Source organism: Enhydra lutris, unplaced genomic scaffold (genome assembly GCF_002288905.1).
Source record: "Enhydra lutris kenyoni isolate GAN:26980312 unplaced genomic scaffold, ASM228890v2 scaffoldscaffold44, whole genome shotgun sequence".
NCBI classification, from domain to species: domain Eukaryota; kingdom Metazoa; phylum Chordata; class Mammalia; order Carnivora; family Mustelidae; genus Enhydra; species Enhydra lutris.
In genome coordinates, this window is record NW_019154128.1 from 10258431 (window position 1) to 10273937 (window position 15507).

General features: G+C 56.3%; 1 protein-coding gene across 2 annotated transcripts in view; it reads right to left on the reverse strand.

The window, feature by feature from the left end:
• The window catches only part of LOC111155861 (tetratricopeptide repeat domain 7A), a 115358-nt gene that overhangs the window by 32899 nt on the left and 66952 nt on the right, over positions 1-15507 (reverse strand). For both annotated transcript variants that reach the window (XM_022516283.1, XM_022516282.1), the window contains 4 exons: positions 12539-12656; positions 11437-11494; positions 10412-10484; positions 9116-9276 (listed from right to left, as the gene is read on the reverse strand). In XM_022516283.1, the coding sequence (XP_022371991.1) occupies positions 9116-9276; positions 10412-10484; positions 11437-11494; positions 12539-12656 (410 nt within the window). The remainder of the gene's footprint in view (positions 1-9115; positions 9277-10411; positions 10485-11436; positions 11495-12538; positions 12657-15507) is intronic.

The window sequence follows — 15507 nt, forward strand, 5'->3', positions numbered from 1 at the left end:
AAAGGCAGCCCTGAGGTACCTGGGTGGGTCAGTTGGTTAAGCGGCTAACTTCGGCTCAGGTCATGATTCTCTAGTCCTGGGATCAAGCCCCGCATCGGGCTCCCTGCTCAGTAGAGAGCCTGATTCTCTCTCTCCCTCTGCCTGCTGCTCTGCTTACTTGTGCTCTCTATCTCTGTCAAATAAATAAAATCTTAAAAAAAAAAAAAAAAGGCAGCCCTGGTACATAGCCACCCCACAAGATAGGTCTCCTCAGCTCATGCCATCACTGCCAGTCTTCCCTAGCAGACCCTGTGCCTGGCAGGGACCACGTCTTTCTTATCTTCATATCCCCAATGACGGACCTGATGTCACTCAACAAATCTTTGTTGAATAACAAAAGGAGTTTGAGCCACAAGGGCTCAAAGAGGCCTGGGGAGCTGTGGGCGTTCCTGGGATCAGAGAAGTCCAAGAGAGGCTGCAGTGTCCTGTGGCACTGTCCATTCTTCCTGGTCCCACCAACCCCATGCCGCTGGCTCCTGGTCATCGTGGGAGCCCTCTCCACAGTGGGGGAGGGGATGGCAGCAGGTGTGGCAAAAGCACGGAAGGGGGAATTATCTCTTTAAAGGACAGTAATTAGTAATTCCGGCTGATGGCTGTGCCATGCTGTTTTAATGAAGAGTTCTATTTTTACAGAAAACACATAATTGAGTGAAAAAGCAGGCTATTCTTTGAGTCAGGCGGCCACGCCTCTGGAAAGTTTAAGTCCCCGGCCAGGGAGGCCAGAGCCTGCACACCGCATGGGGAAACACAGGAAGTGGGCCCCATCCTCCGTGGCCCACGTCTGACTCGGTGCTGAAAAGCAGGCTCCACGTGGGGTGACCCAAGTTCAAACCCCGGTTTCCCCTCTAGCCACCGGGCTTCTGGAGCAAGTCCTTTTACCTTCTCAGAACTTCAGTTTTGTATCCGTTTGGTATCCATAAAATGGGAAGGATAGTATCTGTACACCCAGGGGTGGGGGTGGGGCTGTTCTGTGGAAAAACTGCAGAAAGGACCAGTAGGGGGCTTGCGCTTCGAGAAGTGCTCCATCCAGGTTTGCCCTACCTGCTGTGGCTTACCCAGCCCCGATCCCACACAGCTGCATACTTATGCCCTCAAAGTGGGAATAACGGGGGTTGTTCATCCTCCCAGGGTCCCTGAGGAGATCAGGACTTAACACATGTGGAGCAGTTCAGAGCCTACCACAGAGCACAAAGCAGATGCCCCACTCTCCTATTATAATTCTCCAAGCTTGTGGGGTTCAAGCATCTCGGGGCTGTCCAGCCCACCACCTGGCTTGGGTTCTGGCCTCTGCTCTCTGCCCTGTACCAGCTGTCTGACCTTGAGATACCATCGAGCTCTCCCAGTAGTTTTTTCAAGTAGGAGGGCTGTAAAGAGCAGAAAATAAACACCCTCGAACAAGAAAACAGGGTAAGCGGAGCGAAGACTGTAAGACGTCAACAGCTGTGTGGGGGTCCCTCCTTCCCTCCAGAGCAACAAACTAAACCACTCCCCTGGTCTACCCATCAGAAGGTCTACTGGGGGTGCTGGGTGTCCAGCAGAGGGGCCCCCACAGGGAGGAGGCGGGGGCAAGGCGCAGGCCTCAGTGTCTGCTCCGGGGGGTGCTTCCACCCACAAAAGGGAGTTCAAAAAGAATATCTAAGGCAATCAGGAAACAAACCCAGAAGAGAATCCAGTACTCAATTGAGAAGTTCAGTTTTCCATTTTGACCAACAGGGGTGAGGGGTGGGTGGCTTCTAGGCAAAATGGAACTAGCGGGCTGGCCTAGCAGGGGCGATGACTTGGAGGTGGGGCAGGAGGCCCAGCTGATTACGCTCAGAGGCCCCACTGGGAGGACAGGATGGGGGCAGACTATCTGGTGGGAGTCACCCCCCCACCCCCATTCAGGCTGCAGTCACCTGGCTCGAAAACCTGGCTCTACCCACTGGCCCAGGAAGCCAGGTGGGTGCAGGGCAACATGGGTTGCACACACTCCTCCAAATTCCACGCCTCTGGGAGACTCCACCAGGGAAAATAACTGGTTAAATTCACACACATGCTCTTTGAGGGTATTATTTTAAAGTAATTCCAATAGGAGTGACCTCCCTGAAAGGCAGAGGGCCAGCAGGAAGCCCAGCCTTCTCACCTTCCTAGAGACTAACCCCCAACGTGGAAGGGACCCTGACAGCAGCTCTTAGCCCTAAAACTCAATGATTTCCCCTTGGGTCTGGGGCAGTAACTGACCTCCGGACCCTCATCTTTTGAGGCTCATACTGCTCCACCACCTCTTCATGAATTCATTCAAAATGAACTCCCTTTGAAGTATTAAACATCAACAGCCAGCAAACTTCTTGCTTCCCGAAATGAGCCCCTCCTTGCTTCAACAGCCCTGGTCCCGCAGGGAGAACAGTCTCAGGGCATTTCCGAGAGCAAGCCTGCACCTAAGCAGGCCTGGGGCTGGCTGGCCCGCTAGGCCTTCTTATCTGTACTGACCCCAGGCTGACCTATCAGGCCTCCAGGCCCTGCTTCCCTCAGCGCCGCCTAGCTCCAGTTATCACCAGGTGACTCTCCAAACACAAATGCCCGATCTTGAACAGATAAGAACCCAAACCCTGCAGAGCCTTGCCCTGACCATTCAGGAGTGGAAGAAACTTCCAGAAAGAAGGTCCCTAGGTAGAAGAAAGGTAGGGTCCCAGCCCGGTATAAATCACCAAGAAGCAAACACACCTCAGGCTAGGTTTGTATCCTCTGCCCAGTGAGCAGACCCTGGGGACCCAAAGACCACCCACTGCGGAAGGGAGGCCAACCCTGCCTCATGGGCAAGAATACCCTCTCCTCCTGGGGCAGAAAGGCTTTGTCCTGGGGCAGTGCCTGCTTCCAGCAAATGTTGTAGGCTGGGAGATCAGGGAGTGAGCATCAGGAAACGAGCTAAAATCACTTCAAAACAAATTAAGAATTCTTTTTTTTGGGGGGGGGGGGGGACAAAACAAACAAACAAAAAAACAAACAAAAAAACCACCTGCAAATAATACTTTCCTTTCCTTCTCTTCCCAAAACCAAACCACCTGGGTCATGGACCCTCCCATGTGAGCATAAGCAGACTGGCAGGGAGAGACCGAGGCCCCTGACGGCAGCGTCCCACAGAGCAAGATCACAGGAGGCTGCACAGAACCACAGGCAAAGGGAAATGCTGAATGTCAAAGCAGCTTAGCTGATGAGGAACTGACCTCTGGGGAAGAAAGTGCTGGTGCCGTGATTATGCCTGGCTTAACACTTCCCTCAGCCCCAAGTTTAACCCCTGGCTCTCGTCCTCATGGGGGCGGGGGGGCGGGCACTGCTAGCCAGAAAAGTTTAATGAATCCAACAAAGCGATAAACTCTGTTCGTGTTAATACCTTTGATTCCAGCCCCTTCACTGGAGTGTTGGTATTTTAAGTGTCTTTTTGATCTATTACAAGTCCTTCATAAGAGCCATCCAATAAACACAGCGGGATTAAGTCAGAAATATTAACACAGGCCCGGGACTCTGAGCCTTCTGCCTAGTGGAATGCACCAATCGAAATAACCTGAGAAGAAGGTGAGGCAGCCCAGGTAGATCAGACAGGTGCCCTTGAGGCCATAGTTAGCTTCAACCAGAACCAGCCAAGGTCTGGCCCCAGCTAGCCTAGTTATCAGCTCAAACATTTTCCAAAACAGCCTAGGTTTCCTGGGGGAGATGGCTGTGCCGATTGTTTACACAGGGCGAGCTCCAGCTTGTGGAGAGGGCCGTATTATTCCTGTGCTGAGAGGAGGGGGGGGGTGTCCTTCCCCTAGGATCTTCTAATTCCCCCGGGGACGTGGGCTGGGCCAGGCAGAAACTCCCAAAAGGGCCTAACGGGACCCCCAAGGGTGGGGAGGGAGGAGGTGGTCTTGCCTGGTGCCTCCTCTGCCACCCGCCAGTCCACCCCTGGTCTGGGTTTTTCAAACCCAGTCTGGCAGGCTGCCAGGTCTGGGGGGGGGGCAGTGACTGACAGGCTGGTTACTGGAAAGCTCCCATCAAGAAGCCGAGGAATTTTGTTTGGTTACCACGGTGACCTTCACTACAAGCGCACTGACTAAAGCACAAGGAATCTGTTACCTAAAACCAGTGCCCCTGGAACCCCAGCTTCAGGAGCCATGCTTATCAGTGGCCTGTTCCCCTTGACCCCATATTCCTGTCCCTCCCCAGCGGAGCCGCCCAGCTGCCTCCGGCTGCCGTGCCTTGCCGGGACTGGCGCAGGCAGCTCCCAGAGCTTGCACACGACCAGACCACGCACGTTCTGCTGCTGGGCCTGGCTTGGAAACCAGCTCTAAATAGGGAGTCTGCTGCCCCCCTGAGGCCCCCTGCAGGCCGGCCAGCACACGTGTCCAGGGCTTAGTGGGAAGCCCGCAGGATCTCAGGAAGCTGTGCAGGGTGTCTGGTTGCCCGGTGCCAGGTTCACACTGTCCCCACGGGGACATCGGTCTCTGCCTCATCACGTTTCTGCCTTTTAAACTTCTGCCTTTTAAACCCAAGCTCCGTTCACTAAAGTTTATCCTGCAGCATGGAAATCAAGGTCTTCTGTGCTGTGCTTTCTAATCCCTGAATTTCAAGGGATTTTCGGAAGTTCAGCTCCACGAGGGCTGGGTTTCTCTCCAGGAGTCATCCGCCTGCCTAGAGGAATGGTGGCCTCCCTTGGGCACAGCTAAGGAGCTCCCACACCTCTCACGGGGCTTCCTGCCTAGGCTTGTGCCTCCCGGGCCTGCACGAATGGCGCCCTCCTCCAGCTCAGTGCCCTCCACCCACGCTGTCCTCGGGTCCCACGCTGTGGTCTCACACTGTGGGTGTGCTGCCTTCCAGACACCCCCCCACCACCACCACGCTGCTGCCCTTGAACACGCTTCTAAACCGACTGCGAGACTTCCTTTTGTCTGAGTCTCACCACGGGACTCGGAGGCAGGACAGATGTCCGTGTCTGGCATTTGAGAAAGCTTCTGGAAGTGGCACAGGTGACAGACAGCACGACCCGGCGAGGGCAGGGGCCCCCCTGTGACCCTCACATGGGGATAAGCTCGCATGGAAAGGGCTCCATTCCACCCACTGGCCTGCCCCCTGCACTCCCATGCCCGGTGCCAGGCCCCCTCCACCCTCAACACTAGCCTGCCAGCCTCTTCCTTCACTAAGACAGCCTCTGGGAGCCAACGCACGGGCAGGTTCTGCAGAAGAGAAGAGCCCCTGAAAAGCCTCAGCCCGTTAGAGCAGCCTTGGGGGCCTCCCGGAGGCATACGGAGCTCAGGCTCTCACATAGAGACCTCACTGGGGACACGGACGCCAGAGTGAAGGGGTTTTGATTTTTTTTTGTTTTGCTGCCATGGTATTGACGGGACCAGCAGGTGAATTATCTGCCGTGACAACAGCTGGGGCCACACGCAGCTTGTTCCCGGCACAGGGAGCAGCTGGAGGAGTAGAGCTCAGGCTCCAGGGAAGGGCAATGACATTTTTCAGTGATCCCTGGCCGGTAATGGGCTCAATGACATTTCCTGCTAATCCACGGGTTTCTGTACTCTGCCATCCCATCTGTGGGGACCGGTATTGCCTTATTCACAAAGAGCTGTGGTCAGGCTCTATGGTCACTCCAACAGAGCTGTGTGGCCTGTGGATTTTCCACACCCACTCCCAACCTCCTAGATATAGGTATTTTTTAAAAGGTTTTTTTTTTTTTAAGATAACAGAAATGTATTTTCTCACAGTTTAGGAGGACAGACAAGATATATATATATATATATATATATATATATATATTTTTTTTTTTTTTTTTAAGTTAGTTTTGCAGTCTTTTAGGGCTGGCTCCAATCAAGACAGAGGTCCTCTTGGCCTTCCAAGGAAGGGACTCATGGTGGCTTCGAGATAAAGAGTCTACCCCTGTTTCTCTATCCCTACTATCCCCACATGGGCAGGCTTTGCAGAGCAAGGGACCACGGAGAATGGGATGCTCAGGTCCCCAGGCCTTTCTGCAGTGACAAAAAAAAACCCAGAAGAACCCTAGGGATGATACTCAAACACTTTCCCTTCTTGGGCTCGAACCTCAGAGAGGTCTCCCTACTGCCAGCCCCATGGCCCGAGCTCCTGATGCCCTGGCAGTGACCTTGTGGTGTCTGGATGGAGCCATTCTGTTCTCATGTAGAACCCACCCCTTTAGAAGGCTTCTTCCAGCAGAAGTAGGGACACAGCTGACCCAGAGTGGCATGGGTATCCTACAGATCAACCAAGCACACAGTCTGAGCCGGGGAGGAGCCTATCACCTATTTTGGGTTTAGGGTCCCATAGATGATCTGGTGAAAGCCATCTCCCTGGACACAGGAGTATAGGGACAACTGTTATGGTTCAGGTCTAGGCATTCTTGGTGGCCTAGAAGCACACCCATGGGCCTCACAATGGGGAGTCCCCAACCTCAGCAAGGACCACCTCTCCCCACCCTCCATGATGACACTTTCAGTGAGTGAAGCCTCTGGTGAGGGAGTTGGCCCCTGAGTGAGGTGAGGGCGGGAAAGGGGGAAGCACCCGTGAAGGGCAGGGCATACACACTACTGATGAGGGGATGAAAGACTGGGGAGAAGGGGGGCTTCTTCACCTAGCCCCAGAGCCCAGGGGGCAGGAGGCGCCTCCCCTGAGGTGGGCTGGGGGTTGAGGGAGAGCCAGAACGCTGCCCTCCAAACCCAACACCCCCACCCTACACACTGTGGGCTCCAAGCAGATTTTCAAAAAGTGCCATTAGCCTCCCCACCTCAGGCCAGGGAACATGATTCTGTCAGCAGAAAGCATTCAACCCAAAAGCTGGGAAGAGACACTGCAGCGAGATGCCAGATGCTGGAACAGGAGGGCCCTTAGGGGACTGGGGGCCCGAGGAAGGGCCAGGTGGGCAGTAAGAGAATTCCCTGTGCCATTTCCTTCAGGACAGCTCTGTCCCCCTCTGCTCCCAGCCTCCACTGGCAGGTAACACTGCACTTGGGAAAAGGACTTGCTCGTTAAACAACGTCAGATGCCAGGCCCAGACTCTTATGACACACACTCCGACCTGGGGCAGGGCCAGGACCCTTTCCCACTCTAGGAGTTTAAGATTCTCCTCCGCAGGGGCACCTGGGTGGCTCAGTGGGCTACACCTCTGCCTTTGGCTTGGGTCATGATCTCAGGGTTCGGGATCGAGCCCCGCATCAGGCTCTCTGCTCAGCGGGGAGGCTGCTCCCCGCCACCCCACTCTCTGCCTGCCTCTCTGCCTACTTGTGATTTCTCTGTCAAATAAATAAAATCTTTAAAAAGAAAAAATTCTCCTCCGCACAGTTTTTGTCTCCATCAAAGCCTAACCGACAATGGAGTAAACGCACACACACACGCACACACCCATGTGCACACACGCACACGCACACAAGCACATGCATGGCTGGCAGCAGACAGTGGATCAGACTCTGCCTGACGCTCGTGAGAGTGGAGCTTGGAAAAAAGTGATGTCACTGGTACTGGAAAAGGAGGGCCTTTGTCCTTTATGTATTTTCACTGAAAGTAAAAAAAATAAACTTCTACACAGTAGGTAATGCTGTACTGTGCTTGGGATTAATGAGACAAGGGAACTCATCTCTTGGCCACACACACTATTTTATCTGTGTTTTAGTATTCCCTAAGCTATCTGCCTTTTCAAGTGAACTGATTTCAATTTCAATTTCAGTAATCTCCCAAATGCAGGGCTGAGGCTGAGGGTCAGGGCCATCTCCTCAACACAAAGGACGGGCTCTGTAGAGTTGGTCACGCAGCAGCTCTTCTTATTCCTGGCCCATGGGCAGTCGAGCCCCACTGAAGACAGGATGGCAGGAGGACAGGAAGGGTTAGGAGTCAGAGTGCTGTGGGCAGAGGGTCAGTGTGGACTAGGAGCAGTGGGGCTGAAGGAGGCCAACTGCCCAGGAAAGCCAGCTCTGCCCCCAGTGAGTTGGGGATGGACAGAGGAGATGCCCAGGTCCCCCACATGAAGGGAACCTCCTTGGGCTGGGACAGCTGCGGCTTCCCTTTATCAGCTAACATGGCTGCAGCACCCACCAGTTTCCCCTGATTCTTTGTGAGCCTGTCTTCATTGCCAGTGTGAGTCTCCCCTCCAGGGAGCCGGCACCGTGCTTCTTTCTGCTCTCCAAAGCAAGACAGCCTTGGCTGTGCTGAATAGACCCAAAGGGGGAACATGGTGGGAATAGGGGTGCTCCAGGGCCCATCATCCTGGGCTCCCAGGATCAGGGAAACAAGATCTATTGTCCCCAGTATCACATGCCTTAGGGAAAAGAGCAGAAAACAAAAGATGACCAACTTCCTTACTTCCTCCTGCAGAGCCACACACCCTCCTGCCTCAGGTGGCCCAGCATGTCTTCTGTTCCCCAGTGTCCTGGCTGGGTGGCAGTGGGTCCTCTGTGTCTAGGTGGGGGCAGGAAAGTCTCACCCTGCCACACCCACCATGGCCTGGGCCAAATGATCGTGAACCCTGCTCCAAAGAGAGGGGCCTTTGGGCAGTGTGACCTGGTTGAGGGGGGCAGATGTGGAGCTGCCAAGGATGGAGGGAGAGGCCAGGACTGCTCAGGAAGGAGGGAACCCCTTTCTCCCAATGCCTGTGACCTGCCTAGGGGCAGGGAGGTGGTTCACTGGGCCTCTGCCAGCCCAGCCAGAGTGAGCAGCTCACCCTAAACTGGCTTGGCCAGGGTTATGATTAAGTTACACAAGCAGTGTCCCTGTGTGGCTCAAACGCAGAGCCCAGGGCGAGGTGGAAGCAGCTCCAGCATGTGCATGTGAAAACAGTCTCCCCTGGGGTCCCTGTAGCTCCCCTAGAGCCTGCAGCTGCAGCATGGAGCTCATCACTCACGCCACCCTCCTGCCAATGCCTCCAGGCACAGAATGACAGAGCCTTCTCTGACCCCACGGGGCCTGTCCCCACCTCCATCCTCCAGCCAGGGGCTGTGCATGCAGTCGGCACTTAATCAGTGTGCACCAGCTGGCTACGTGACAGGGTGGGGGCGCACACGGGCACCTGTGTCTGCGGCAGGCCAGCCCCCAGCCGTGTCCACAGGGAACTCACTTGAAGTTCTCGGGGTACTCTGTGATGGCCATGTCGATAACGTCCAGGGCGTGCTGGTAGTGCTTCTGGGCCGAGAAAAGGAGCGCCAGCAGGTGGAGGGCATTGGCATCATCCCCGCACACTTTCAGGGCCTCCTGCAGCTGCTCCATAGCGCTGGAGATCTGCCCAAGAAGATGGCCGGCTGAGCAACCTTCTCCAAGGCCCAACCTCCCCCCAGGATTCCGGGGCTAGTGCCAGCCAATGAGGGCAGAGCAGACTCAAGTGAGACCCTAGGCCCCGGGCATGGCGCCGGTGCTCTGACAAGAACACACGGCCCAAAGTACCATGGCGAGAGGGTGCTGTCGTCCCGGGTCAGGCTTGGGGGTAAAGAGGCAGGTTCATGGCACAGCACAGAGGACCTGGGTGGGTGTGGGGGCTCCAAGGAGGCCAGCCCTGTCCCCGTGTGCAGAGCCAGAGGGGGCCTCTCCGCACCTGTCCGTGCAGGGATGGAGGCCAGCACTCAAACACCTCTTCCTGCTCAGAGGCCCACCTTAGCAAGAGCTGTGGCTCTGGGGTGGGGGGTGGGTGGGGAATGGAGGCTGGCCCTGCCACTTCTTCGCTAGAGCCTTCGGTCGACCTCTCTGAGCTGCCGTTCTTAGCTACAAAGTGAGGAGGGCAGTCATGCCTGTGCCAGTGGCTGAGAGGGTAGGATGACATGAGAGAACACTCTGCCCAGTTCTGCACATGTGTGAGATGTGCGTGTCCCTCCTCAAGTCCCCAGGGCCCAGGCAGCCGCGGAGCAGTAAAACATTGCCTTCTCATCCAGAGGCTTATCATGAACTTGACTGGCAAGAGAAGCACCAGTGCTTTTATGGAGGGTGAAAACTACAGAGCTCTCAGGTATGTGCACATCTTCGGAACACCAGAGCAGAGTGCTGTTCCTTGAGGACAGTGGCAGAGAGGTACCAAGAGCCTCACCCCGGACCTGGAAGTTGAGCCTTGTGGGGAAAGCTTGGTGGAAGGTGAGGACCTATTCCTGCAGTCAGTCACTCAGCAATGTCTCAGGAGACCGAACCCTTCTAGTGGCCGTGAGGGCCAAGAATAATCCCTTCCTGGGTGCCCCCCAGGGGCTTTACCACATTTTCTGACTGGGTCCCTCAGAGATGCAGGGCGAAGGGACTCATGTAACAGATGAGAAAACAGGGACTCAGAGAGGTCAAGTCCTTGCAAAGGGTCACGTAACTGGGCAGAGCAGTGGTAGCAGGAGCAGCTCCTAAGCCTTCAGGGACCTGGGAGTTAGGAAATTCGACAACCCACCTGGCGGACAAGGGCCAGCTGCAGCGAGACATAGAGGATGACCTGGGGGTCACCGGGCGCCAGCTGCTGGGCTCTGTATGGGGAGAAGGAGTGACAGGTCAACGAGCAAGGATTGGGCACCCTGTGTGTGCCGTGGGCCTCCAGCATGCCAGCCCTGGGCTATGTGCTGCAGGGAGAAATGTCAGGGGTTCTCAGAGGTTGCCCAGTGGGGGAGGATGGTGGTGGCAGCCCGTGGGCAGCAGGCTCCCAGAGAGCTGGCCAAGGCCCTGTGATGGCCTTATATAGAGCCTGGAGCCTGACATCTCCTCCGCAGGACAGAAGGGAACAGCCCTGTGGTTGGAGAGGCTGGGAAGGACCTCTCTGGGAGAGAAGCCTGGGGAATGAAGAGCTGGCCCTGGTAGCTCCGCAGGGATTGGCTCAGATGGGACTCTGTCACCTCCCTGGGTTCAGGGCCGGAGCGGGGCTGGATGTGCTAATATGTTCCCATAAAGGTGGCACGAGACGTCTAGCACCGCCTACAGGCTAGCAGCTTTCACAGCAGTACTGGAGAAGGGTTTCTCTGGCATCCCCCTCCCTTCCTCCCTCCAGCACCCTGGATGCCAGGAAATGTCTGCGAGGATGGCATGGGGGCTCCTTACAGCCCTCAAGTCAGAGAAGGGCTGGCAGGAGGCAAACACCAATTTTGAGTCCCTGCTACACTTAAGGTGCATTCGCGAGGTGCTTTTCTAGCTCTATCTCACAGAATTCTCACAACAGTCATGGGCTCTGATTCCCAGGTTAGAGCTCTGAGCTGCAGCGGGGAGGAGTCTGGGGGCAGCCTGCCATCACTGGAGGGCTCAGCCCACCCACCCCACCTCACCCCAGAGGCCTGTCCCCACTTCCCACATGAGCTCTCAGAGCCTTGGCTTCCTGGTCAATAAAATGGGGCCTGAAACCTTCAGTCTGTCTCCAGCAAGGGGTCCAGAGAGATAAAGCATGTGAATGTGCCACCTGGTGCCTCTGCTGGGCCGGGGGCCCCCCCTCACCTCTCCAGGGTCTGTAATGCTTTCCGGTGCAACTCGTCTTGCTTGGACTTCAGAGTCGCTGCAGAAGAGAAGACAAAGATCGAGCTGTGAGGGGCCGCCAGCCCAGCCCTGCCCCATCCCGGGCACGTGAGGTCTGCAGGGAGAGGCCCCACGAGGGCCCTGGCCAGCAAATGCTTGCATTCAAGCAGTCACTGGGGGACGGTGTGGGGCGTCCACTTGGCCCCAGCTTCCCAGTGTGTGCCTTAGCATACCAGCTCCTTTCACCTCTTTGTCTTCTCTGCTACCTAACCCTTGAGAGACAGCCTCCAAGGGCTGATGCCTGCCTCCGGGGGCTTCCTTACTCATAGGACTCTGTTTTCGTAACCATTTTAACAATATTTCAGTGTTAAAATTTAAGGGCAGGCGTTTGAAGCCTTAGATGCACACGGAATCACCTGGTAAGCTTTAAAATTACTATCAGCCAGGCCCCAGCCCAGCCCTGGTCAGATTACTCTTCCAGGTTTAGTCTGAACGGGACACCATCATTCCCCTTCCTGCAAGCATAGAGAAGTCAGTGACTGCCTCACTGATGGGGGCACACGTGGTTGAGCAGGCAGGGTTCGGGAAAGAATGCCAGGCTCAGGGCGGCAGGAGTGGAATCCGTCCTCCAAGGACAAGTATTGATTAAGCCCCGACTGTGTACCCAGCACTGCTCCACGTGTCAAGGGAGGTTTAAAAGACCCCAGAGGGACACAGCAGTGCTGAGGTAAGAGCAAAGCAGAATTCAGACACCCTGTGGGGTCCAGGCGGGTAGCGTATTACAGACTGTGAGCACCTGGAGTTCCAGAGGCGGGCAGCAGCTCTGCCAAGGGGCTGGGCCACGCCTGGAAGGAAGCGCCCATGAAGAACGCATGTGTGAGAGTGATGAAGTCTGGTAAAAGAGTAGAAATGGGACTGAGGGGTGTGTGAGAGTGTGTGTGTGTGTGTGTGTGTGTGTGTGTGTGTGTGTACTCGAGGGAGATGTGCTGGGTGGTGGGGTGGGCACTGGTGGGAAGAGATGCCCGAGGGGCCCCTGGGAGGCCTGACCACCCCCAAGCAGAGGCTCTGAGGCCCCGGCACTCACCGTCAGTGGCCTGCAGGCTGTAAGTGAGGCCCAGTGCCAGGTAGCCCTTGGCAAGGAACTCCCCGGCTTCCTCCCCGAGGTCAATCACCATCATGGCAAAGCGCTCTGCATCCTCCAGCTGCAAAGAGGAGAGGCACAGGTCACTGGGAGGGCTTTCCTGGCCCCGGCATGCCGGAGGTGCAGTCACCAGCCTGGGACACGCAGAGCCACAATTCCTCACATGTGGGCAGCACGATCATAGGCCAGATGGCTTGTCCGAGACCACACCACCACTAGGTGGAAGAAATAAGGCTGTTTCCTATAGCAGCAACTCCCTGGACCTCTTCCCAGCAACCCAAGGGGCTGTGCTCCACGTCACAGGGTGGTAGCTCTGTTCACAGGAAACAGCTTCCCTCGCCCCAGACAGCCTAGCTCCCTAGAGCTTACTCTGCCAAGAGTAGGGACCCAGGACCAGCCCAGTCTGTGACAGCTCCTTCCACCATCTGGTCTCTGTCTGTGCCTGACCTGTGCAGCAAAGAGAGGGAAGCCGGGGCTGGGGGCAGGCAGGGCCCTGGGACTGGGTCTTGGGGACACCGCCAACCCTGCAGAACGGGCAGGCTGCCTCTGGCTCTGTCTCTGAGCTCGCTCATGGACACAGGGAGCTCAAACTTTTCAGGGGAAAAAGGCCTGAGGTTGTTTTTGTCCTGGGAGCAGGAAGAACTGTTCCAGTTGGAAAGGGGCCAGTGGGCGCAGATCACGTGTGCACACACCATCACACACGTCATGTGACACGAAGAAGGACACACACAAGGCAGCCCTCTCAAGCCGTCTGGGGCACCTACAGCAGTCAGGCCAGTCAGGGAGGCAGGAGACAGCTGGGGGTCTCTGCCATGCCCACTCACAGCCCACAGGCCTCTAAGATGCCCTCCTCCTCCTCCCCAGCCCAGGAATGTCACCCGTCCCTTAGTCTGGCACAGCAGTGTACTGATGTTAGCGTCACCGAGAACAAGGACTGGCACACCCCAAAGCCCCACTGAAACCCAGATGTCACGGCCCCCTGTGGGGGACATCTTGCCTCCGGCAGAGGCCCATCAGGGAACTACCTTCAACCGAGGAGTTAAATTCAAACCCAAGTTGGCTCCTGGCCTTCACGCCAGTGTTGTTCCTGGCTACCCCACCCTGGAAGGAGAGGGTTCAGCTCTGCACATCTTGTGGCCTGACCACTGGCCACAGCCAGGAGGCTGGTAGCCCCTCCATCCCTGGGATGCGGAGCTGAGACCTGAGACAGAGGCCATTGGCAGAGTGGAGTTGGGTATGCCTCCCCTCTGCACACACTCATGGGAAGCCCTGTGCAGGAAAAGGGCTGAAGGAGCAGAGAGCCCACCGTGCAGGGAGGGAAACAACAGAACCAAAACACGAGGAAGCAGAGCATGTGACTCGACAGCCCAGACAGCGATGGGGGAGCGGGGGGCGGGGCAGGGGATGCTGAATCCCTCTGAGGCATGTCCGCCGGCCTGACGCGTGCTGACCAAGGCAGCATTCCAGCCCCCTCGTGGTGCTGCTCTGGTTGCGGGCCTGGGCAGTGGGCCACCTCCAGTATGAGGGGGCTGGTCACTGAGAGGAGCACGGAGTCTAAGGACCTAAGCTCTGACACCATCAGGCCCCAGATCTCAAGGTCTGGGGGAGGCCGTAGTTTAGGAAACCCGTCCACTGCCTGCTGCCCAGCCTCCACCGGCCAGGCGGGCCCAAAGCTGGAGCAGCTAAGATCAGTGTCCTGTGGCACCTGGCCCAGCGGGACCTGGGGCAGTGGGGGTGGGGGGTGTGTGAGCCTGAAAGATGAGCTGCGGACACCAGCTCTGGTCCTCACCCAGCACCTGACAGCTAAGGAGTCAGGAGCAGATCACTTAGTTTCTGTGCCCCAGAGGTCCTCTTCTGCGAAATGGAGACTCAGACCCCCCACCCCCACCTGCCCCTCCGCAGAGACCTCCGCCGAGGCTTCTGCAGCAGCAGGCTCTGTGATGGGCCGGCTGGGGAGCCCCGACGACAAGGGAGAGGGCGGCCTGTATGAGCTCGCGCGCAATCCCCACAAGCTGACCCCCACAGGACAGGGTAGCCCCTAAGTAAGGCCCCACTGTGTGATGCTGGCATGGGGCCGGCGGGGCTTCAAGGGAAGGACAATCATGTGGCTGCAGTTGTCCAAGGAAGACTCATGGCAGAGGGGGGACAGGGTTAAAGGGTTAAGTGAACAAATTGCCCCCTCCCCCCACATCCCATGACTGATAAAGCTCATCTCATACGCTGTCTTTAGGCATCATTATGCCCCGTTCAAACAGGAGCAAGCCGCTTTATAAACCACCAAGTACAAGTTACAGAATCTAGAAACCCATCGCATCCATGTATAGACACTCTTCCCAAGACCGTGTCCTTCTTCTCAGCAAATGCCAGCTTTGATCTCTGGTAACTCGTGTAGGGAAGGTGCCGGGAACAAAGCTCAATGGTTACTGGCAAACAGGGAAAAGTCACTCTCCGGTTCACACACATCACATTCTGGGCCAGGAGAGCTCACCATACTTTAGCTTTAAAAAAAAAAAAAAAAAAAAAAAAGTGCAAAAGGGGCGCCTGGGTGGCTCAGTTGGTTGAGCGTCCGACTCAGGTCATAATCTCGGGGTCGTGGGATCAAGCCCTGTGTCGGGTTCCATGCTGGGTGTGGGGCCTGCTTGGGATTCGCTCTCTCCCTCTCTGTCTGCCCCTACGCACCCCCCTCCCTCTTTAAAAAGTGAAAGCAGGGGCGCCCTGGGTGGCTCAGTCGGTCAAGCATCCGACTCTTGATTTTGGCTCAGGTCATGATCTCAGGGTCAAGAGATCGAGCCCTATGTCAGGCTCTGGGCTCAGGGCGGAGTCTGCTTGAGATCCTCTCTCTCCCTCTGCCCCTCCCCCTCTAAATAAATATATAAAAATAAAATCTTTAAAGACAAAAAAGGAGTTCTGTG